Raw genomic sequence first — 23,163 nt, 5'->3', positions numbered from 1 at the left:
TTCTAATTGGCTAATATACTAAGACCTCACCTCCCCCTCTTCCCATTTTATGCTTCAGTTATCTTGAGTATGCGCTAGATAATTCTTCTTTTATCCTGTCTTCAAGATTTTGAGATAGAGGAGAAAGGATCTTACTATGATAAGGGCAGAGTTTTGGGCTTAGAACAGTAGTTCAATTCAGCTAATAAACTACTCTGGTCTCGAAAGTCTTATTGGATCCTTTGAAGCCTTTCTATCTAGGCTAGGCTTCAAAGCCTTCTTATACCATAGAGGTTCAGTGCGTACTAAGGTAAGTATCAAGCATTGTTGCTTGAGACCTTAGTGTATCTATATGGCGATCTTCATATATGCGGATCTTTCTGAGTGTCTTTAATTATTCTACTTCCTTCTTCTGGCGCCGATCCTCGTTCGGTCGCTTTGATTTTTACTTGGTAGCTGTGATCACTTCTGTGACGACTGGAGATTGCTTCGTCTTGCTTACTAGCATTATTGGCAGTTTAATAGTTGGCTCGCTAGCCTAAAAGCGTCAAGAGGGGCTTGGGTAAGCAATGCTGGTAGCTGAGAGTCTAGCTAAAGTGAGATTGAGCCTCGCGGCCTGCGGCCGCCGAGCCTTTATGAGGCTCATTCCAAGTGTTTGAGGCTCTGCTGAGCCTTGCGATCCTAACCCCTAGACTGGGAGCAATGTCCGTGTGACACTTACTAATAGTACTAAATTTCTTTGCTAATTGGCTGATCAGCTGCCTGTAAGGTGTTATAAGGCCAGAATTTTTAGTAAGAGAGATAGCAATTGGTTAATTAGATCTATTAAAGTTTTAATTTTAAGAACTCTTATTCGTTGGCTTAATAATACTATAACTAATATTATTAAGCTCAAGAAAGATATTTTCTACATGTGCCTAGTCACGTGTACCCATAGGTAAGCTAAGGACTAGAGTAAGCCCGACATCATCTTTAACGTCTCTTTTGACTAGGAAGGCAGGAGAGATTCCATCCGGTTTTTAAAAACCGGATGGAAGTAAGGGGAGCAGGATTCGAACCCACGACCTTTCAGATGACACCGAAGGTAAACCAAGCTCAGATCTTCCCAGCTGAGCTATCTCCCCTGTAGATATATAGAGAAGCAGGTGGGTAGAGCCACACACTGTGCGATCCAAGCTGTTGGGCGAGCCCGGGGCTATCGAATGAAGTGGAAAGATGATATCAAACCCCCTCGCTAACCAAGGCTTGGGCTGAACAGGTCATAGGTAGTGCAGTTCGACATGGTTCATCCAAGGGCGAGAACAGAAAACCTTATGTATCATCTTCGTCGATGTCTACTCAAGGGCCAAAACAAGCCATGATGATCGGCCTGGTCACTCTACGTAGTGCAGCCAGATACTGTACCCCATGCTGGCTAGAACCTGAGGTAACCTTAAGATGTTGGCGGTGAACCTTCCCTTTCAGCAAACAATTCAGTCGAGCTTCTACAACGGAACGTTTGGCAAAGCAAACATTCGGGCTGTAACATACACAAGCTCGAGACAAGGCAGTTGAAATTCGGGCATCCATGGGCACCGTTACGACTGCCCCACGATATTTTCACCCAACTGTCAAACACATCATAACCCAACACTACCTTAATGCCACGGCAGAGATTGCAGCGTACCTACCGTCTATCAGCGTTGTCTTTCAGCATTGTCTCCGTCACCGCCCTACAGACCGCCAATTTTCGGTCAAGTCAAGCATGCAGTCTTCGCTTTGCATCTTGACGGGCTCTTCGGGATGGGAACAACCCGTGGGCCCGGATCAGGGACGAAGCCGGCGTCATGTGAGGCCCGGGAGGAAGAAGGCAGATTGCGCCTTGTATTCTCGTCCTTTTGTGGTTGGCTTGGGCTTGTCACGCGCAGCCGCGTCCTGTTCAACGAATCCTGAAGCAGCTCTTGTCTCACGGAATGTTGACAAAGCCATCTTCTAGCCTCCTTAGAGGTCTTGCGACTTGCGAGGTCGGCTTGTTGGGTCACAAACGTCACAATAACCCTTCCGCAAGTCACCAAGGTCGCCATTGTCACAATCGTTCTAGGCTGCTGATTGCATATATACCCTTCTTTTTGTCAGGGTGACAAGGCTCACCGAAGCCTTACGCCGCTCTCTTGAAACGAAGAAAGGAGTGCCGTGCTGTGGCTCTTTTTTGTGCTTAGCTTCCCCTGTTTTCGAAGGCACCAGCCGCGGTGAACGCTCGTTCCGATTCAGCCGTACGCTTCATAATCGTGATTGGCAGCCTTTGTTTATTCAGGGGAATTTGAGCACCTGGAACAAGCGCCTCACGCCTGAATATCCCTTCCCAATCCTATCATTATTATTGAGACTCCGGTACATGTGACAGGATCTCAATCAGGAAATAAGTCCTAATGGCGTCTATCATTCCTGTTAATCACAAACACAAGGCAACGAAGCTGAGATGATCGGCTTGCTTATCGCAATCACTATCACAATCACGGACCCGAGGTGGTGGCCTCAAAGAACAAGACTTTGGGGGCTGTCTAAAAGAGGAATTTGGGAAGATCATTTTCCCATTCCGTCCGTTTGAGCAGCTCTTGCAGCAGCAAAACTGAGACATACCTTAACGGGTGTGCGACGTCGGGGGGGCTCGGGCTTTCCCGGATTTTGCAAGGGGTTTAACAGCAAAACGACCAAAAGGGTCATAACGGAAGAAAGCCGATTCGCGTCTTCAACACATGCGCAATTGGACGCTTTGAGAAAGCGATTATCCACTACGGTTGAATCTCACGATACCGTGGATACGTCATGTTACTCACCATATGGTGTATGTCTTGGCATTCTCAAAAGGGAAGTGTCATTCATGAGAGCCGCTGTGTTGGAGGCCGGACCCAGGACCCCTATGTCGAAGATGTATAAAATCATTGGGGGCGGGACTACGAATGAGGTGATGTCTCTAGTCGAATTTGGTACCAAACATCGTTCTTACTGGCATTGATATTTTTCCCAAATCGACCGACGCATCACGACTAACATGAGATTTTCACATATAATGTCACCACCCATGGTCTGACTGCGGCAAACTTCCCTAGAACTTGGAACCTATGATGCACTACAAGATAGAAAGCGGAGTTCATGAATGCAAAAAAATTGGTCTATGTGAGTCCGTGGAGTCATCCCCTGAACACGTTATCCTGATAGGAGGCTAACAAACGTCAACTTCAGACTGCTTCCAAGTGGCCGAAGGGCTATCTATCAGCAACTCAAAAGCCGCTGAAGATCCCGATGAGAATGCCGCTTCCAATGGATACATATTGCCTCAAGGCTGCGGTGGAGTCCTGCGACGTTCAAGAGCTCCTTTGTTGGGGTAGTAGGCTGGGTTTTCAGTGTCCTTGACTGCCCGACGGGGATTATCGTCCGGTGACCTCTTCTGGCAGCTTTGATGCTAATCGGTACCAGTCGTCTTGAGGCAAAACCGGTAGCCTGTATCTCACCGTTGTGAAGGCCCAAACGCATGAGGCTTTTCTCACCGAAGATTTGAACAGATAGGGCTTTACATACGTGGGTCGTAGACACACGGGTCTCCCTTGCTCACCAACCACCTTCACAACCCATGACACGCGACTCAAATGCCGAACCAGCATTCCAGTAATCGAAACGCCTCGTCGTCGACGTCCTTGAGCAAGTTTAGAGATAGTTGCCTTACATTAACTGTCTTGGTATGCCTGTCTCGGTTCGCAAGGCATCTAAGTACTAGCGCATCACCCACATTTGCTAATCCTGACTCAGTCCAGCTTCCTTCTTCGTCGCGTTGTTCAAATGTTACCATTCGTCCGCGGAATCTCTGACTCAATTCTCGTGCGCTAGATCGGGCAGGTAGCAAGCAGGAAGGGAGGTGTACCCATGATGGCGCCTGCCTACCTCTATTCACCGCCGTTTGCCCAATGGTGACAACCACGGTGGCGGAAAAAGAACTAAATGGAACCCACAAACTTGAAACCACGACGAAAAACTGAAGCCGGAAAACAAACTTGCAGAAACCATAACCATCCATGTAAGTCCTTTATCCGACAGGCGGCTCTTTACCAAACACGTTGTTCAAAGCCCAAGGCACAGGCAGATGCATCACCTGACCAATCACCAGATATCACGTTGTCAAGTACACTCAACCTTCTGCGCCACGTCTACTTTACCAGGATGTTTTCGAATCAGGTTGACAAAACAGAAGGTGGATGTTGTACTTGCTCGTTCGGTGCTTCCACAATTCTACAAGGCTGGTCGTTGACTTCCGAGTTGGCGACAATTGTTGGCATTGCATCGCGAGCTAAGGATGCCCATAATACTCCCAACAACAGTCCCTATAGGATTAGGTCTCTGTCAGCAACTCGGCCGTCGGGATGATACAGAGTTTGGCATCAAGGATCGACGAGACCTTAACGTGGCCAAGTTCCGGAGATGTCCATCAGCCCAATAAACTGAGAACCCCAGTGACCACTCGGTGAGGACACTCGGCTGTCAACAACTGACGATCATCGGACTGCCTCAATCACCGGCAGATCTGGGGCAAAGTGGTGTATCGAAGCTTTGGCAAGCTATAGGCGCGGGCGGGCTTCCGTCGAGGCGTCTTTGCCTCATGAGTGATAAGACTGACACCAACAAGGCGCGCTTCATTGGCTGTGGAGACAGGAAGCCGGTTACCAGAGCTGCCTTGGTTGTCCGAGGAGGTTCCCTGAGGACGAGTCATCAATGAGAGGGCGCTGTAGGCATCCAATACGCAGTGCTTGTGGTGCCCTCGATTTGTTACTCGAAGCCCTCTCGACTTTTCTTTGAGTGAAGCCAACATCACGAAATGCATGTTGCCTTTTGTTCTCCAACATCTTCGAATACCGTTGGACGGCAGGTCTCATTAGGACAGCCACAAGCCCGCACTATGGGAGCGGAACATCCGGACGTCCTGGTTTCCTTTTTCTCTACTCCCAATACCGAATCGTGGCAAGACATATGTGTTCCACAGTAGATAGCAGCTTGGGCAGGCAACATGGTGTCAGTGGAACACTGGCGGTGATATCAATAGGGGAGGCAATCTAGTTGAGGCGTCCATGTCTCGGCTCAAAGTGCCTGTCGAGCTGGGGAGGGACTTGATGACCAAGTCCTGTGCTTCGTTTTGGCCGCCTTCGAGGACTGAGAAGATTCAGCTGGCAACGTTAATGCCTTACGCCTGGCAGCTAGCACCTCGAATCCGGGGCATCTGAGCATCGCAAGCTGAGATATGAGCGCAATCAGCTAGGATTTGATGCTTCAGGTAGCCTAATAGATGACCTCAGCTCGCGTGTGTTAAGGTTGCATAAACCAGGTAGCGAATGCCTCGATAGCAGGCCAAAAGCATAACATTCGGATAGTAGGTATGTAAGCCAATCGGACTTGCCGAAAAGATTTTTCTTTATTGATGTATGAATGCAGGAACCAAAGCTTCGGGAGCCGGGGAATATCACAGTTCGTGAATAGAGCTTCAGACTGCACTGGCGCAGCTATGGAGGCGAAATGGGAATAGTGGCGTTGTCCCTCCCAGAGGTCTCCGGGTATAACCGCGTACAAAAGATGGTTCTGCACAGCCTCCAATGTCGCTAAATCTTGGTACTCGGCACTCGGTCCGGGTTCTTTTTTGTGTAACCATATACAGGAGAGTTAGTACCTAAACGAATCAACACCAAACCTCCTGAGCATTTTCGCCGCTCCCTTTGCAACGAACGATTTGAAGAAATAACTGTCCACCATACTTCCTCTTGAAGCATCGATCATGACTGACAATCCGATGAGCAGTGCATCTGACATGGACAATACGAACCGCCCATGATCTTAGCAGCTTCTGAAATGTGGCAGTGCCATGCTCTTGTCATCCTCTTTCAACCTGTCGGCTTCTATCCGCTCACAACCAAGATCACCTACCGCACACGCGGATGACGCGTTACGCAATGTTCACGCCGATGCTCGGCCAGATGGGAAAGTCCTAGGTGTTGAGTACTTGTGGCAACGCCGCAATCGCCACTACGAACTTGATGGTCCCGACGATGCCGAAAGCTTTTCCCCCATGGAGTGAACGTCGAAAAAAGATCGTATGAACGCGTACTGCGATACCCTCGCCTCATCTCCGTCACCACAAGTGTGGCCGCCTTGCCGGCGGTATGTCTAGAAGAGGGAGATTCAACCGACCAGTTGCTCGGTGAAGAAGGATGTGGTGGTTACCCAAGAGCCTGGAGCAATGGCTGAGGGCCTCGGTAGTAACGATGGAAGACAATATCCATGATGATTAGGGGCAGGGACTGACATGAACGACTGGTGGCTGTGGAACCTCGAAAGCCCAATCTGGACGGAGGGACCGGGTGGTGCCTCCATCACGGCATATTCAGCTCTGCCAGGATTTTCGGTTTCACCTGGCTCCTTGTACAGAGTCTGTCCGTTCCAGCATTGGACAATAGGAAGGCAGCCTAATGGGGCAGGAAGACCTTGATGCCTAGCCAGTTGATGAGGGCGTTGAAGGCTGTCGGAGATGACAAGGCTCGTCTTCCACTGATAGAGGCCGTAGAGGTGAGCAAGGCGACTCGGATGAGCAAGGAAGAGGCCAGCTACTCAAGAGAATGACTGGAAATCAGAGGCTGTGTGGGTATCGGGCTCGGTTGCTGTGGATGACCGGAGGAGGTGGGAGAGCGGTGTGCTATACTCACCAGACACTCCTATCACTCGGCATAGGTCATCTCGTGACACAGGGGCAGATGTGGAAAGGCGCCACCAAGAAAAAGGAGTCACATCTGCCTCCGCCCCTTTGAGACTGCCTGGCGCGTGTGTCGACCCTCATATGCTTGGTAGATCTGGATAGAGAGGTTGCAGAAGATTATCAGGCTTGGTCCGTCTTGAATGGGACAACAGAGGTGAGCAAGGCGGTCGGGCGGGTGAGCAGACGGACAGAATCGTTCATGAGGCCCTGAATTACAGGCGGCTAAGCCGCGTCGAGTTATTGGGGAGAAGTTATCATGGTGCGATGCGTGTGACAGAGAGCCGGGTGCTGTCTAATCACAAGCGCTGATGCCGCGCTCCGCGCTCTAGGCGGCCAGTAAGTTGACAAGGTTATTTGGATTGAAAGAGTGGCTGCCTTCGACAAAGTTCCTGCCTGAGGAATACACTTATCATTCTCTGTATTTGACGTGACAAATTCTGACAAGTGCGAAGGAGATAAGAGATAAAATGATAGCGCCTCGAATATGGTAACAGAGAAAACTTCATGTAGGAAAGAGTGGTCGAGCTTGATGGAGGTGACAAGATAGGAGCGAGCGGACTGCCATGAGCAGGTTTTGATGGCTGGGGTGATAAAAGCACAAGCTCATGAACGAGGAAAGAGCTGAGCGTAGAAGGTGATGAACTTGAAAGCGTACGATGTGATAGAACAAAGAAACCGTACCACAGCTTACCAAGGGAAGGGGTACCTTATATACACTATGGAAAAGCACATCCAGGATGGTTCCTTCCCAAGCAAATCATGACATAACGCAATCTAATCCAACTGAAGGAATCCATGGATCTCTTTTTGCGCACAGAATATGATTACATTTCAGTCACTGGAGCAGCCTGCCTGACCTGAGGATCTTTCCAATTTCTCCAGACCCTCGTTACGCACCATAGTCAATTCCTCAGAGATATATCGAAGAGATTGAAGATATCGAAGATTCCCGTCGGTTTTCTAAAAGATCCTGTCAACGCTGAGCGGCATATCATGATATCAATCAGCATGCTACCTGCCGCACCGCCCTTTTTGTCCTCTAAAACCATCGACACATCAGTCAGTGGAGAGGTTTACACAAAAAAATAAATAACCATCTCCAAAAGGAAAGAAAAAAAAAGGAAAAAAAAAGAAAAGAAAAAAAGAAGATGCCAACATATCCGAACAACCAATTATTTGTTCAACTTCAGGGTGCAGGTCAATAACCCGCTCGGCAGTCATACACACACCTGGATCCCGCCGTATTGTTGTCCCTACCTGTTTTTTGGCTACAACCCCGGCCGGGAACCGAACTTTCACCCATCCGGCACGGGGCCCAACTAACGAGCGGGAGATGCAGAAGCTGGCAAGCGGTGCAAGTACTGACTACGCCACCAGACCAGGATCGAACTGGTCGTGTTGGCCGTTTATTGAAAGGAACCTATGGGACGGGACCTTATATACCCCGCTAGCAGGAGTCACTCACTGTTTGGGGCGTGGGCAGCGGGAGGAATGAGTTGAGATGGAAGGTGCGTTTGCCGGTTGTTTGCCGGTTGGGAGGGTAAAGTGTGTAGGCTACGGGACGGGCCGTCCGTTCTTCTGAAGGATCTCGCTGTTTGTCGTCAACCACCCAACCCTCAACCTTCCAGGCCTGTCCCATGGCAGGGGCAGCTCGCAGCCCACAGGCCACAAGCCGGATTTGCAGGTCGATTCTCAATACAAACATTCAGAAGTCCAGACTGGCTGATGGGATCAGTTTCTACTAAAGGATATCGTCATCAACATACTGTGTCGGAGCACGTCGCAGAGGTCAACCGTAGTGACTGACAAGTCCGAGGGTATCTTTGGCCTGGGAGTCACTTTGCAGAGGAAGTAATATGCAAGCAAGTGTCTTGAACGTGATAGCATCCAAAAAGAAGTATGTGTTGATTTATTTTACGGTCATTAATACGTCCCTGTTCCATCACCATAAGGAATTCTTCTATACAGTCCAATGTACCACCCATTCTGATGGGAACCATCCACCAACCCGCATCTTCATAAATTTACAGTTCACATTGGAGCACCCCAGAGAGAGTTGATTTGCTTTCTCCGAACCTGCAAACACACACCTGTTAGTCCATGTTCACTTCAAGTCATCACATTTTGGTTACTCACCATCGGGCTCAACACCATCACACCAGCTGTAATCGCCAACACAGTTCCAATAAGGGTGACCTTATTGAAGCCCTTGCCGAGAATATCGAACAAGAAGCTCGGCGCCACTCTCGACCCAAACACATCGATGCCATAAGCAAGCACTAAGCTGGTGCTCTCCACGATCGCGGGCGCCGCAATGATCTTCTGCACGCCAATCACGTCCCTCTGATGGGTGTGGACGCTCTTGGGGTCAATCTCGATAGCGGGGTGATACTTGACCAAGCCCTCCTCCATCTCGGCGGGGGTAGGGTCACGGCCGACAGGGCGGCGGGGCTCGAGAACCATGCGTGGGATGCCGACGATGCCGTGGGTCTCGGGAAGGTAGGCCAGCACCTGGCGAGAGGTGATACCCTGCCTGGTTTGCGTGACCTCCAACGCGGAGATGGGGGCACTGAGAATGAAGGTCTGCGAGACGACCGAGGGCAGAGGGACGTCACCCGGGGCATCAATGGGCCCCAGAGAGGAGAAGTTCTCGGCATCACCGAGAACACCTCTATCATTGGGCTTATCGGTCTCATACAGGTCGGAGACGACGATCTGGTATCCCTTGAGAGATTGGGCGCCGTCTCTGACGCGGTACTGGCCAAAATAGGTGCAAGTGAACCAGTTCTCTGCCATGGCGCACTCGATGTGCTTCTTGGGGTCAACACCCTCATACTTGGATGACGACAGGATCTGTCCGGAGACAGTATCGAGGAGATAGATAACGAGAGAAGGAACCTTGGTGCTCTCATCGACCGCGGCAACGACAAGAGTGTTAGGGTTCAGGTACTTGTACTTGACAGTGCGATCGCCGAGGACGCGACCAATGGAGGCTACGGCGTCGTGAGCAGGTCTGGTAGCAATGCCGACAATTCTCTGCGACTTGGGCAACAAGAAAGTCCAAGAGACGGTTTGCTTTCCGTCGGCGATTGCGACGCCCTTCAGCTCTCCATCGGAGCCGCGGACAACAGCGATCTGGTTGGGAAGAATATCAGAGGTCAACCCCTGAAGCTCGCCGTCCAAGCCAACGGGAAAGAGACGCGGTCCAGTAGCGGTGTTGAGAAGAGCAGCGCTCTGGGTCGCAGGAGTTCCCTCCGGTCCCTTGCTAAACACCTCCATAGTGAACACCGAAGTACTCGGGAGAAGCTTGACGACCGTTTCATCATTGTTATTTCCAAGAATAGTGACAATGCCAGTCGAGTCATCCGCCTTGATTCCAGCAACATCCCACTTCTGGCCCTTGGGCAGGTCAAAGGCCCTCTTGGTAGCCAGCACCTTGCCATGGTTTCCGGCGTAAAGGACGTAGATCATACCGCGCCTCGTAGCCAAAACAGCGAGCTTGTGGAAGCCAAAGCTGTCACGGGCGAGCTTGCCATCGTGGGTAGAGACCTCGGTGCCGAGTACACTACTCATCAGGCGGGCAGGGATGTTGTTGAGGTAAGCAGGCAGATACTGGAGGTCTTCAATATGACGCTTGATGCGATGGATATAAGCCTCGAGAGGGTTGCTGTGAGCCTCCTGTTCCAGAGTCTTGGCGAGATTTTCGCTCTCGGGAATCTCAGCAAAAGTGGCCGCAACAGCTCCGGTCAAGCCTTCAGGACGGGACCAGGCGACGTCTCCGTTGCGGATAAGAATCCACTCGTCAGTATCAGTGACAGCGGCCGACCTAACGGCATAGCTGTCGGAGCCGAGCTTCTTAACAACCTCAGAGACTCCGTGAAGGGCAACCAGCCTGGTTTCGGGGGTCTTCAGAGGCCAGCGTCCAAGGACGGTGTCCGAGGCAGACGAGAAGATGATTAACTCCTCGTCAGTTATACGAGTGAAGTAGACATTCGCACCGTTAGAGCTGGTGGAGAAAGCGCCGGGTCCAGGAGTAAAAGGGAGCTGATAAGCCTTGGTGATGACACTCGTCCTAAGATCGACGTGGTACACTTCGGCGGTATGACCGGTCGGGGTCTTGCTGTGCACCAAGAAATGCGGCAGAGACTGGACAAGATGGGGAGCATGAATCTCGACGGAGACAGTGTCGGCCGGCAGGGGGAATTCCTGGCGCGTCTTCTGCCCAAGAACACTGACACGTAGCTTTCCGCGGACATCATCCGTCCACGCGATGATAGGGGCAGCCGAGTTGGCACCGACGAGAATGACATCGTCCTTGTCGTGAACATCGGCCTTGGTTCCAATTACCATCTCGTCCTCGCGCTTCCCGCTGAGGGCATCGAGAACAGTGACCTTGATGTTATAGGCGCCGGCAGATCCCCGAAGGCTGATGACGAAGACCTTCTCCACGTTGGTGCTGATCTGGAGGGGCACGTCACCGGAGCTCTCCTTGAACTCCCACACGACCCTCCCGTCGTTGCCGCTCAGCCTCCTGAGCACAGTCGACTCGCTCTCGTCGAACAAAGCCAAGATATCCTTCCTGTTGTTTTCCGCCATCTCCATGATCTCCAGGTCCTTGACCTCCCCCGCAAAGTCCATCCAGAACTTGTTCCTCCCATTCACGGCGTCCCAAGCGTGTACCGACTGGCCGTAGGCGCTAGCCAACCAGTTCTGGCCTTCGCCCGCGCGCAAGAAGCCGCCGCCATCCGTGACGGTGCCATTGAGCAGCTGTCGCCAAAGGACGGCACCGCTGCTGGGGTTGACGGCGCCGAGCACGCCAACGTCGCTTAGGGTGTAGAGCAGGCTCGCCTTGTCGTCTCGCCTCGGCTTGTGGAAGAAGGTAGTTTCGCGCTGGGGGAGGCCCAGAAGCTCGTGGTGGTAGTCGATGTGGCCGACCTCGTCCTGGAAGACAGCGCGTACCACTGATGGCAGCGCGACCAGGAGGAGCGCCGATAGCTGCGTCGGGAGGTGCATATCGGTGTGGGATGGGTAGGCACTGCTATGGCCCGCGGCCAAGAGTGTTGGGAATTGATAACTTTAGAGATGCAGTTACTGGAATGCGATCGACATTAGCAGTCGAGTAGCTTTGGAGTGTCGTGTCGAAAGCAATTGTTGGTAAAAAGTGGTTGGTAGAACTAGAAGCTCGGGTTGGGCAGCAGAAAACACCCAGTAAGAAGAGATGATGCGAGAGAAACAGTTGGATGGAGCTGGATCCTCTCAATGTTGGGAATGAATGAATGATGAATTTTTCGACTGCGTTGGGAAGATGTGACGTTGAAACAACTTTAGCTCTCCCCTGTAGGAGTTGTACACTACACCTGGAAGCGTCAAGCGGGGGTCCCCGAATCAACCCCCTGCCCGCTGTCCAGAGCTCCCCGCTGTTTACCTACCGGTGGAGTTGTCCGGATTCTTAGCAAGCATCTCCATATCAAACATTCACTTCCAGAAGGGGAAGTGTCGGATAATTGAAGGTGACACTACGATACCTTCGAATTTAGTAGAAGTATATATCTATAGTTGCCTATTAACGCTTTGCACTGGAAATGCCGCCCTGAAAGTATCATATGAACAGTCTGAGATCATCACAAGTTATGGCAGCAAACCAAAAAACAACTTGGTTATTAGCCACTGGCTAGAATGAGTTACTCCGTTGATGTTCGCCATATGCCCAACACCGTACAATAGGTCAGGAAACAAAACGCCGTAAATCATCGACCGCTCCTTCAGGTCTCCAAATGAATACATCAGAAACTCCCGTGTACGACGGGGGTTTTATCTAAAGGATCCAGAACGTGGGGTGTACATGCCCAGGAACATCCCCTTCGAACAAAAGGCACCCATGCCTCGTCTTCGCGCCCGCTGATATTCCTGGAGCTTATGGTCGCCCGTTTATTACCTTCCCCAGTCACTGTCCGTTCAACGCTCGTGTTCTGAATCTCGCGAAACTCGATCCACTCGGTTACAGGACAGAGGGTCTCCCGCTTGCAAACCGTGCAATGCTGACCACCCAGCTTACTGACCACGATGGCACGCTCCAGCGGATCAGCAAGATGCGAGGGGCACCCATCAGCCCTTATCATGTCTGGCAGTGACTCTGTGTCCTTGGAGCGTGCGGCAACTCGCATTGCTGTTGCGAGAAGCGAGGACGGGCCTTTGGGTCGGAAAGTCCGCTTTGACTCCCCCAGCAATTCAAGATGTTGCTTAACGATTGGTGGTATAGCCATCGATCCAAAGTCCTCTGTTTCAAGCTGCTTCGAGCTTTCCGTGAGACGCTGAGACATATCGGGGAAAATGAACTTGCTGAGAACGTGGCCGGCGCTGTTGGAGAACTGGACCGGTGTGCGGGCGCGTAGTGCCGTAGTGAAGAGTGTGAAGTATTCGCCCCGATCGCAGCCTTCTCGTAACAATCCGTAAATACCGGGATCCCTCCCCGTTGTGCGACATTCGTACTTGTGTTGTAGGTAGTCATCGTCCAAGAAGTGTTGCCGATGCTTTGGTTGGAAAAAGGGATTAGGGTGAATGTTCAAGGTGTGAAGTCCACTGGCACACCCCATTAGATTTATCAGCTCTCCTGGTAAGTGACGCAACCGATTGTTGGCGATGTTGAGGGTTGTGAGATTCTTCAACTTTGAGATGGCGGGCGGCAGTTCGGTCAGCCTGTTGTTTCGAAGGCTGAGCACGGTCAAGTGCTGAAAGTCGAGGAGAGCGCTGGGAAACCTCGCCAGCTGATTATTTCCCAAGAAAAGCTTAAGAACCGGGTCTCTGGGTACGAACGGAACATCCTTTTCCACGACTGGGATCGGAGTCAGGCCCGCAAGTGGTTCGAGAACGGAGTCCGAGATCGAGGCCAAGCCCATTTGGCTACCAGAAGTTAGCATGTCCTCCTCCATGATGGCTGTCCTCGAAAGGGTGGCGCGTTCAACCCGCTGGCTCACCTCAAGTCGACGTCTTCCCGGCCATCGTCCACACATGCCAATACAACGTTTTGTGCGCGTTGCTCTTCCGAACTAAGTGTCGGTATACGCTTGATGGCTGGGTATGAGAGAGCGAGTCGCGCAGCCAGTGGCGGTAGGTCGATATCGCCATCGGTGTCGGTTGCACCGTCTTGGCCAACCCAAACGCCGCTATCTGGTTGTCGCTTCAAGTGCCGCTTGTGTCGGGAATTTGACGATGGGCCGGGGTTTGCATCGTCGCCCATGCCAGAGTCGGAGGATGCCGGTACTTGGTCGAACCACGAGCCCACATATCGCCTCTTTCGCCGTCCTTGCAGGTAGTTATCCAGAGCTGGATCATCGTCGCTCGAGAAGTATGCAGGGTCACTAGAACTGCTCATACCAGGCGAGGGAGGAGGAGGGGCATAGCAGCCACGAGACCGTTTGCGTTCCCCTGGGATATATGTGGTAAAGGCGGGCAGTTCGTCCGGGACTGGCAAAGGCGGCAAGGTGGGTTCGGGTTCGTCCACCTCCATGACTGAATCCCTGCCGGTGGTATTATCGTGTGGTGGTGATAATATCAATAAAATGGATTGGCCGAAGAATGCGGATTGGATCGTCCAACAGAGACCGGTAGGTGGTGTAAGCACAAGGCGGGGGAGGGGGCAGCCCGAATCAAATGCCTGTTACCTTACCCAAGTCGGTATATGGTGAGACAAGGGAGAGGACGGAAGAGGAATGAGATTGGACAAGATGTGGTTGACAAGTGTCAGACAATTGAAAACGGAATTGAGAATGATTCTGCAACCCAAAAAGAAGGAAGACGGGAAATTGTAAGAGACTGTCTCAACTGTGATTCCGAGATTCCGGGTTGCTTCGCTGATTTGGAGAAAAAGCAGCTGCAGATAGAGGTCAATGAAGAAAGAAAAAGGGAAGAAAAGAAACGGTGGGTGATTGCTCCATGGTCTCCGAGCTGTACGTAATTACCTGTAAATAATACCCAAAAGTCCATGCGTGAGGTGCATGAGGTGCGTGAGCCCCGATCGAGGAAAGACTGATCCGGGAACCCTGGGCAGCTTTCTTGCAGAATAAGACGCGTCTGCTGCGCATTTAATTGCATTTGATACCCTCCACGCGCCTCGAACGATAAACATCAAGACGCGTTTGCAGACATCTGACGCGGAGCTTAAAGTCCTGCCCCACATAAACCCCACAAAGTTTGTAAGTGGAGCCCCACTGATGGCGTCACAAAATGATAAATACCGAAATGGGTCCTGCTTTTCGGATTTCGAGTCCTCGATACGGCTGGGTGGTGACGAATGATTTGTTTCCGTCACCCCGACCGTGTGTTCGGTTTGTGCTCCGATGTGTCGGGCTCCCTTCCAGCGCCACGGGTGCCTGTCCTGTCGGCTGCTCCCGCCCGCTAAACGTCTCTCGCCCTTTCACCCGAGAACCCTGCAAAGACGATGAACAGCTGTGAAATCGAGATGTTTCCGTGTATCGTACCTGTACTCCCAGTTCATCTTTCCCCGATCATCCCTCCCGTCTCAATCTTGGATATAGATAGGGCTGAGGGGAGGTTCTTTCTTGACACGCCGTTGCGGCATTGGTTTTCGTGCAGAATGGTAGATGTAGTCGGTCATGTGGGCAAGCTCTTCATCATCGGAGGAGTCGAATTCGTCCAGATATGCGTCCTCTTTGCTGCAAGCCGGCTGCTTTCGAGGCTCTGTGAGAGTTTCCGCCTGTTTGGACGACCCTTCTCCTGGTCCCGCCGTGTCAGACGCTTGCGACGAGATATCCGAGACCAGATCGATGACGGTTTGGGAAGAAAGAATGTCTGCGGCCGTTTCGACGAGCTTGGACTTTCCTTTCCATGTGCCAGGGGCAGGACCATTGAGATTTGGGGCGGTAGCGGCGCCGACGTTGTGAGCGGCAGGTGTAGGTGATGGTGATCTTTCGGGCGTTGTTTCTGGCGTAAATTGCCCATCTTCGGTCAGGTCTGCAGCCCCTCCTGGAGCTCGAGATGGTCCTGCGTCAAGTTCGGGACCCCGCGTTGCTGGATCTGCTGTGTTCGCAGGGCCTGGCTGTTCAGTCGCTTTCCCTTTCCCTTTGTCCAGCTTATTCCCATCTGGACGGTGGTCAGAGAAAAGTCCCCTGGGCTGTGTTCCAGGCATCGCCCCCGTATTCTCAAGCTGTTTGCCATTCAAGCCTTGTCGGTAGTCGCATGGCCGTTCCAATGCGTTTTTTCTGTCGCATTCCATCCATTGTTCCTTGAAGTTGAAGGGATTCTGGATCACCTTGAGGAGTTGGCCCATGGTACACTGAGGGCAGATGGGCTTCTTGGAGTGCGTTGGCGGAACTGTAAGCTTTGGGTCTGTCTTCAGGATCTTGTAATACGTGCATCCTTTGCTCTCTCTGTGGCTGCAGCTGAGTCGATACTTTCCGGCTATGTCCTTGTTGGGATGCTCCGGGTTGATCTGATTCCTCACGAGATGGCCGAAGCGGCATCCTGGACAGAAGCCATATTTGTACTTAGGAGTCTTTCCAGATCTCCCGGTAAGACTGTTGCCGGTACTGCTACTCTGTGACGCTTTTGGCTTTCCTGGAGTTTGCGGCACTGACTTGGTCACCCGGCCGCTAATAACCCCGGACTGCGATGAGCTTCCTGTCAGAAAATCAGCTTTTGTCATGATTTTGCCAGAAAATGTGGTGAGCATGCTGACCAGGGGGCATGGTTACAGATCTTCACGGAAGTCGACTGAAGTCCAAATGAATGGGCGTCTTGGTGTTGAGATTGATCTGAGGAAGTTTCAAGTCTGCGGGGGGGGGGGTAAGATAGCGAGTTGAAAGTTTATAACGAACAACCTTTCTGCCTCGTCTTCCCTGTGTGCCCGATGGCGCACCTTGATTCCAGCCTCAACTACCGACAGACCAATCCAAAGCTGCAAAAACTGATCGCATAGCGAATAACTTGATCACACGCATGAAGGCGCTTAAACGAACCAAAATTGGTGTTGAGTGTCACACGGATGATGTCTGGAGGAGCAGAATGAGTGTCAGCCCAAGGAGGAGCTGTTCTCCAAAACTCGATTACCGGTTGCTGGGTGAACGGGTTCGCAATTCACAAGGAGTGCAAGCACTGGGGAGCGAGGGGTCAACACTGACTCTGTGTCTTGGCATCAAAATCAGGGTCCCATCGATAGTCTCACCACCCACAAGGCAGCTGGTAGACAGACTTCCGGGGTAGAGGAAGGTAAGTAGTTCCTATTAAGGCTTACTCGGCTGTTTTATTTCGATCGACGCATGATTGCAAACTTCATGGCAGAAGGGCACGACGGCGTGGGTCTTGGGGATGGATGAGATCAGGAACGGGCATCTACGTGCCTCTCTTCAAGGCTTCCCTACACAGTATAGGTGCGGGACAGGGTTAGGGTGGCAGACCTTAGCGAAGAGGGAACTCTAGAGAGCTGGAAATTCGAAGCGTCCATCACCTTTGGACCGCACACTTGTCAAAGAGGAGTTGAGCCATGACCCTCGAAGTTCAGAAGGGGGAGGGAGCGCATATCTCCTATTTTGTCAACTTTCCCCAATCCCAAAGTGTACCCTTACACCATAGACACAATCTGATATCATTCCACATATGCTCGCTCGGTACCTTTGATGAACCTCCCTCTGGAGGTATGAAAAGGGGCAATGTAAAATCAGTCAAAATCAACTGTTAAGTCTCCTCAGGTCAGTGTCTGGAGTCATGTCTGATGAACTCCTGCTACAGAGTTGAAACCGGAGTATAAGGCCCGGCAACGCCTATTTTGAATAGTCATTAACAGCTTTGGGGACTTTGATATTGGAGCATCTGCTCCGATTAAAAAGTCTAGTGATTATTATGTCCGGTGAATCGTAAATGGTACGCAGCGCCGTGCGGCACAGGCGCACATCTGAAGTCCCTTAGTTCTTTTTCGTCGCCTTTCTCCGGGATCGAGCACACTGAGTTCGACCTCGGAATGGTATCATGACTCCTCGCTCGGGCTTCCGGGATGGCACGATCAGTCGTGGCGTATTATGACGTGCCCGGCTTAGTCCCAGTCGTCGTCGTCCTCTTCCTTGCGGTCAGAGGTGCTTCTGATGTTCTTGCTAAAGAGCTTCTCCTCCTCCGCCTCCTCGACTTCTCTCCTCCTCTTGGCAACCCGCATGTCATTGTCAGGGATCGCCCCAATATCGACGAGCATGTTATCGATGTCCAACATGTTGGTCTTGACGCCATGCATTGTCATGAGCGTCACGACCTGTTTGACGACATCCCCCTTGTTGTAGACCAAGATCGTAGGACAGTTGCGCTCGGGGTAGTTCTCGATGGCTTGCGACGCTCTCATTTCGCAGAACTTGATGTCACCATATTCCCGTGCCGCCTGACGCCACAGCTCTGACAGAACTCTTGACTCAACATTGGTGCCCAACGAGGATGTGAGGAGGACAAATACCGGTCCGTTCTGTGACGCATCGGTGACTTCGCGGGTATACTCGGGCTTCGACAAGGGGTAGACACTGCCGTGTACCGACTTCTTTTGGAGTGCACTGAGCTCCTTCATCCGTTGTTGGCGGTAGATCTCCAGGAACTCTTCGTCCTCCTCGTCTTCAAGCTCGTCGAGCTCGTCCAGGTCCTTGCCTTCAAGTCTGTTCTCGTGTGCGAGTCGGCGCGCCTCCTCGATCGCTTCCTGGATCATAGGCGTCGGGCTAGGGGGCTTTTCGGGAATAACGCCATGCTTGCGAAGGATGTCGTTCCTACAGAACTGTAAGCGCGCCTTGACCGCGAGGATTTGCCTCTCTGTCTCTCACCATTCTGTGTCGGCATTGGGGTCGTCGATAGGAACAGCGATGCGCTGGTCTCCCGGGGCGGCCATCTCGAACGTGCGTGGCGGTCAAGGGGTAGTGTCGGCTTGAAAGAGGGGGCGAATTTGCGGAGTGTTTGGAAGAAAGTCGATGATACTCCCGGAGCTTATGGAACGGGATGGGCCTGGGATCTAAGGGGTAGCCGTTAGGCAACTGTCGAATTATCGTCGCGAGTTCGGTAGTGTATTTGTAAGAAGACCAGTTGCCTGGAACGAAGTAGAAGTTGTTTTGCGATTGCGAAGTTACCCCCCGCCTCCGGAGCTGCCTGGCCTCGCTGGCATGTCCACCCCGCGGGCGGTCTGTTCCTCTGTGTTGACATCCCCATCTCATCACTGCCCCACCTTGTCCGCCAACCTGTCCCCGTCCAGTGGCTGCTCCCGGGGAATGTAGCGTCACAAGCGAGAGCCTTGTACACCCCACCGGGTGAGCCTTTGAATCACCCGGCGACGGTGGCAATCGCAAGTCCCACTTTTACAGCCAAGGTCTGTGCAAAAAGGCTTCTCATTGGCCGGCAAAGCGAGCCCTAACGCCTGCCAGCCTAGCCACGAATGGGTGGTCCTCACAGACCGAAAATTTGCCTGAACTTTTGTGTTTTGCTAGGTTCGACCTCCCCTCTTTTACAACCACCAACGAGCACAAATCTGCCGCCAATCCCACCAGATTTCATCATTCAACCGAAAGCTCGTTGTCTCGACATCGAATAATCAGTCAAGATGGTAAGACCCTGCCATTTTTGATTTTGCAGTTTTGGCGATGGAATCGGATTTTGGGCCTTTTCGACGACGGGGAAATGTGCATCGACGCTTGGACAGAGGAACGGGTGGAACAGCGGAGGAAATCGAAAAACACCGATCACGACGGACATCTGGGCGAAAAATGACGACGAGAAAAGGCTGGATTTGATGGAAATGGTGTTGTTTTGATGTTTCAACATGGGCTGTGATGCTGACAGTTTGATTTCTCAAGGTTCTCGCCGTTGATCTCCTCAACCCCAGCCCGGCTGCTGAGGCCCGCAAGCACAAGCTCAAGGTATGCCGAATCGAACCCCGACGATAACAAAACACCACGACCTACTACCCACGACATGAGATACTGACAACGCGTTGCAGACCCTTGTGCCTGCTCCCCGCTCCTTCTTCATGGATGTCAAGTGCCCCGGCTGCTTCACCATCACCACTGTCTTCTCCCACGCCCAGACTGTCGTCATCTGCCAGGGCTGCACCACTGTCCTCTGCCAGCCCACTGGTGGTAAGGCTCGCCTTACCGAGGGCTGCTCTTTCCGCCGCAAGTAGACGGATCGAGGGTCGGTTCTTTTCTTCAGCATAACGGCATGGTAATGGGGACATCTTGGTATCTGCAAGGCTTCTGCCAGTCGGGCGCATAGAAATATCATACTCGATCGTCAATCAATCTCGTTGCGGACAGAAAGATGGATTCACTCGAAGATTTACCTCGCGCGCAACAACAAAACTGGGAAGGCGTTTTGGGTTCCGGATATCTTGCATCATCTACGTCTTTCTCGATATTTGCGCGCGTTTCCTGCTATTGTCTTGATGTTCAGGCAGGTTAGCCTGCGTGGGTGGATAGCGGGAAGAGGCACATATTTCACGACTGCCCCGACTGACGTGCCATGGGCGGATGGCATTCGACAAGCCGCGATGCGGATTGCTTGGTTGTTTCCATACGTAGCGCGAAGGATGGGCTATAGGACTGCTCCGGTACGAATCTACGAGAATCCACGACAAGCGTCCTACATACCTTCTTCCGTTGGCGTGATGTATTGTGATATCCTGTTTGGGCTGGTATATTTCGTGCTATGTTCCCATGCTCTCTTTTGATGAAATATTGCGTCGTTGTATAGGGTCAAATAGCGGTCTGGAAAGTAGGTTCGGGATGCGTTTAAAGGCATCCTCACCAGATTGCTAGGCTAGTCAAATACGACAATACTCACAGCTTTGCTATGCATTCGAAATTGACGGTGAATCTTGCTTCTGTCACATGAGCCAGCCCGTCACAAATCGTCCATCCTGGCTCCCATACAAGACTTTTCTGGCTCGTCATTACATTGCTCTCGGCAACATGGCTTAGGACAAAGGTCTCAGCGGCTCAATGTAAGACCCGAGGCGTAAAGGCCAACTGTGTCCCATCTCACAATTTTCTAACAATGAGAGGAGGTCACCAATACAACATACTCTGTGGGGCATAGCATGATCACTCGCAAGAATGAACTGAACACATGTAGTATACACCATGCCCAATCATGCCCCGGACCTTTGAGGCGAGATAAAGTTTTGTCGTAACCAGCTGAGATAAATCCAAAGCAGACCAGAGAATCACCCAACAGTGACGCTTGGAATGCCGCTTCAGAGAGCTCAGAGTTCGGGATGCTAACGCATGCAGACAGTTGTCCGGCCCTTGCTCGTTGTGCCAGTTTGGGAATGGTATGTGGGTGAAGGCAACACAAGCTTGTTACTTATCGATCACACCTGTCTGGGAACACGCGACGGCGGTTCCAAAGATTTCAAATTGCCCCAGAAAAACTTCAAATACTAAAGAAAAGGAACATGAGCCTCCTACCATTCTCATTGTCATCATCACTTATTTGTGCACTTGCTGTTGGTGTTGAAGTCTGCCAAGTCAAAGTTGCCGAGTCTGGCCAATGGGGGTTGGAGCTTATTTATCTACGGCGGTTCATGAGTACAGTCCGGCAATGAGTGCTCGTCAAGGTCCTCAACTTGAACGTCAAACGCAAGAGGCCCGGGACCCACACCCCCTCATGCGACTGGATCGCTTCCGGCAACCTGACTTGTGAACAACTGAACCCGGAGCCCCAGCAACCCAATGATCAGTGAACTGGCTTGAGTGCTTGCATCTTCAGGGCTTTCCCCACATCCTTGTCACACCCCCTTCGAAACACTTCCCACGTCATCTCTTCTTGATCTTCCCACCCACGAGAAAGGAAACTCCCCCGACAACACAAACAATCATCTCTTCAATCCCATACACAACTCTGCAATCTGATTGCGAATTCAGTTTCGAATCACTCCCCAAGATCTAAACCTTGATATTCATTTAACGGCGTCAGGTCCACCATCCGACAAACCCAACCAATTCCAATGTCGAACTCCCGAACCAAGCGCCAGTTCGCCGGCGCAGCGAGCGACCCGGCGCAACGCTCCATCACCTCCTTTTTCAAGACCACGCCGACCAGCGATGACTCGCATTATGACTCTACCAGCAGCGGCGCCTCGGCTTTCTCCAAGACCGCTCCGCTAAACGGCCCAGTCCTCCCGTCCACCATCAAGTCAAGTCTTCTGAACGTCGGCATGCGCGTGCGCAAGTCCGTTCCGGAGGGCTACAAGACCGGCAAGATTGCCTCGGGCTTCCCGTCCTGGATGGACGAAAGCAGCAACAGCAACAACACATCTTCGGCCGGCGCAAGTGCATCATTTGCAGGAAACAACAATGGACATAACCGTCCGGTATCGGCCTTGCCTCCTTCTGCTCCCGTCACCGCCACCAGCGCCAGCGCCAGCGCCAACCGGGAACTCACCCCCTTTTGCGGTATCCACAAAACCGGCGGGTACGCCGTCCAAGAGGACAACAAAAGTGCTCTAAGCAGCCAGGATTCCAATACCAGCACCAGCACCATCAGCAACGCTACATCAATCCGCTTTGCGACGCAGGACAACCGCAAGCGCATCCACGAAGACGGAAGCAGCGAAGAAGGTGGTGCAGGACTTTTCGGCGAGGATATGGACTGGCGTCGTCGCGAGGAGTTCTCTCACGATGAACACAACCAAGAAGATGAAGAAAGCGTTGTAAGGGCCCCGCGCAGCTTGGAGCCTATGGCTTGGTGTGGAGGTGGAAGCAAAACGAATACTTTTGCGAACAATAGGGTGATGGCGGTGCCGAAGAGACGGGGGACTCAGACTACGATTAACTTTGGGGGGTATGTGCCCCAGTCATCTGGCGTTGCGCCGGTAGATGATTTCGAGGAGGCGCCGTTTTTGGATTATGGGTTGAGTCATCGTGGGGGAAGAAGTGGGGATATGGATATGGATTAGAGGAGCTTCCTTGTTGTGTTTGATTTCATGTTGGTGGGGTTGTTTCTCTTGCACCGCTTGGTTGTCCTCTATCTTCGGCCTGACTTTTACGCATCGGTGCATTGTTCGCATATTGTATGGCGTTTGGAGTTTTGTTACGGGGCACGAGGGCGGCAAGCATTCGTTTAGATGGGAGCAGGAGGATACGCATCGGTGGCTTTCTCTTACCTGTCGTTCATTGAGCATGCGTTGCGTCTTATCAATCATTGCGAGCATGAAGAGATCCGTTGTATACTTTATTTTGTATTCCTACAGATATCTGCTGAACCTTCGGAGGGTTAAGGAACGGTTGAGAACTATTGCATACCTATCATCCAGTGCTTGCTCATTGGGAAGCTGAAACAAAAGATGTTCGATCCGAGCTTATAACATGCGACTCGATAACCACTTTTGAGCCCATCGCCATGCATTCATGATCATCTGAGAAGCTGAAGATAGACCAAAAGCCGTC

The 23,163-nt window shown here is 51.8% G+C and overlaps 5 protein-coding genes and 1 non-coding gene across 6 annotated transcripts; 2 read left to right on the top strand and 4 right to left on the bottom strand.

Annotated features, from left to right (window-relative positions):
* Nucleotides 1–1,016: 1,016 nt before the first annotated feature.
* SMAC4_13108 lies at nucleotides 1,017–1,103 on the bottom strand. The gene is given in 2 exon segments: nucleotides 1,017–1,051; nucleotides 1,059–1,103. It is a non-coding gene; the product is annotated as a tRNA-Glu (tRNA).
* A 7,520-nt stretch (nucleotides 1,104–8,623) lies between these two features.
* Nucleotides 8,624–11,761, bottom strand: SMAC4_01299 (uncharacterized protein; the record flags this gene model as incomplete). Its single annotated transcript, XM_003352417.2, has 2 exons — nucleotides 8,624–8,824; nucleotides 8,885–11,761. The coding sequence occupies 2 exons, from the start codon at nucleotides 11,759–11,761 to the stop codon at nucleotides 8,780–8,782; spliced, it is 2,922 nt and encodes a 973-aa protein (XP_003352465.2). The 3' UTR covers nucleotides 8,624–8,779.
* A 3,505-nt stretch (nucleotides 11,762–15,266) lies between these two features.
* SMAC4_01300 (uncharacterized protein) lies at nucleotides 15,267–16,409 on the bottom strand (the record flags this gene model as incomplete). The annotated part of the gene is made up of 1 exon (XM_003352418.2): nucleotides 15,267–16,409. The coding sequence occupies one exon, from the start codon at nucleotides 16,407–16,409 to the stop codon at nucleotides 15,267–15,269; it is 1,143 nt and encodes a 380-aa protein (XP_003352466.2).
* A 1,181-nt stretch (nucleotides 16,410–17,590) lies between these two features.
* On the bottom strand, nucleotides 17,591–18,759 carry SMAC4_01301 (uncharacterized protein). The gene is made up of 2 exons (XM_003352419.2): nucleotides 18,553–18,759; nucleotides 17,591–18,498 (listed from the first exon to the last, which is right to left on the bottom strand). The coding sequence occupies exons 1-2, from the start codon at nucleotides 18,615–18,617 to the stop codon at nucleotides 17,793–17,795; spliced, it is 771 nt and encodes a 256-aa protein (XP_003352467.1). The 5' UTR covers nucleotides 18,618–18,759; the 3' UTR covers nucleotides 17,591–17,792.
* Nucleotides 18,760–19,203: 444 nt separating this feature from the next.
* Nucleotides 19,204–20,534, top strand: SMAC4_01302 (40S ribosomal protein eS27). The gene is made up of 3 exons (XM_003352420.2): nucleotides 19,204–19,322; nucleotides 19,573–19,635; nucleotides 19,716–20,534. Exons 1-3 carry the CDS (start codon nucleotides 19,320–19,322, stop codon nucleotides 19,896–19,898), a joined length of 249 nt encoding a protein of 82 aa, XP_003352468.1. The 5' UTR covers nucleotides 19,204–19,319; the 3' UTR covers nucleotides 19,899–20,534.
* A 1,041-nt stretch (nucleotides 20,535–21,575) lies between these two features.
* Nucleotides 21,576–23,081, top strand: SMAC4_01303 (uncharacterized protein). The gene has a single exon (XM_003352421.2). It carries the CDS (start codon nucleotides 21,723–21,725, stop codon nucleotides 22,671–22,673), a length of 951 nt encoding a protein of 316 aa, XP_003352469.1. The 5' UTR covers nucleotides 21,576–21,722; the 3' UTR covers nucleotides 22,674–23,081.
* The last annotated feature ends 82 nt before the right edge of the window (nucleotides 23,082–23,163 follow it).

This window comes from Sordaria macrospora, chromosome 1 (assembly GCF_033870435.1).
Source record: "Sordaria macrospora chromosome 1, complete sequence".
NCBI lineage: Eukaryota > Fungi > Ascomycota > Sordariomycetes > Sordariales > Sordariaceae > Sordaria > Sordaria macrospora.
This window is presented reverse-complemented; position numbering and strand designations above follow the sequence as displayed.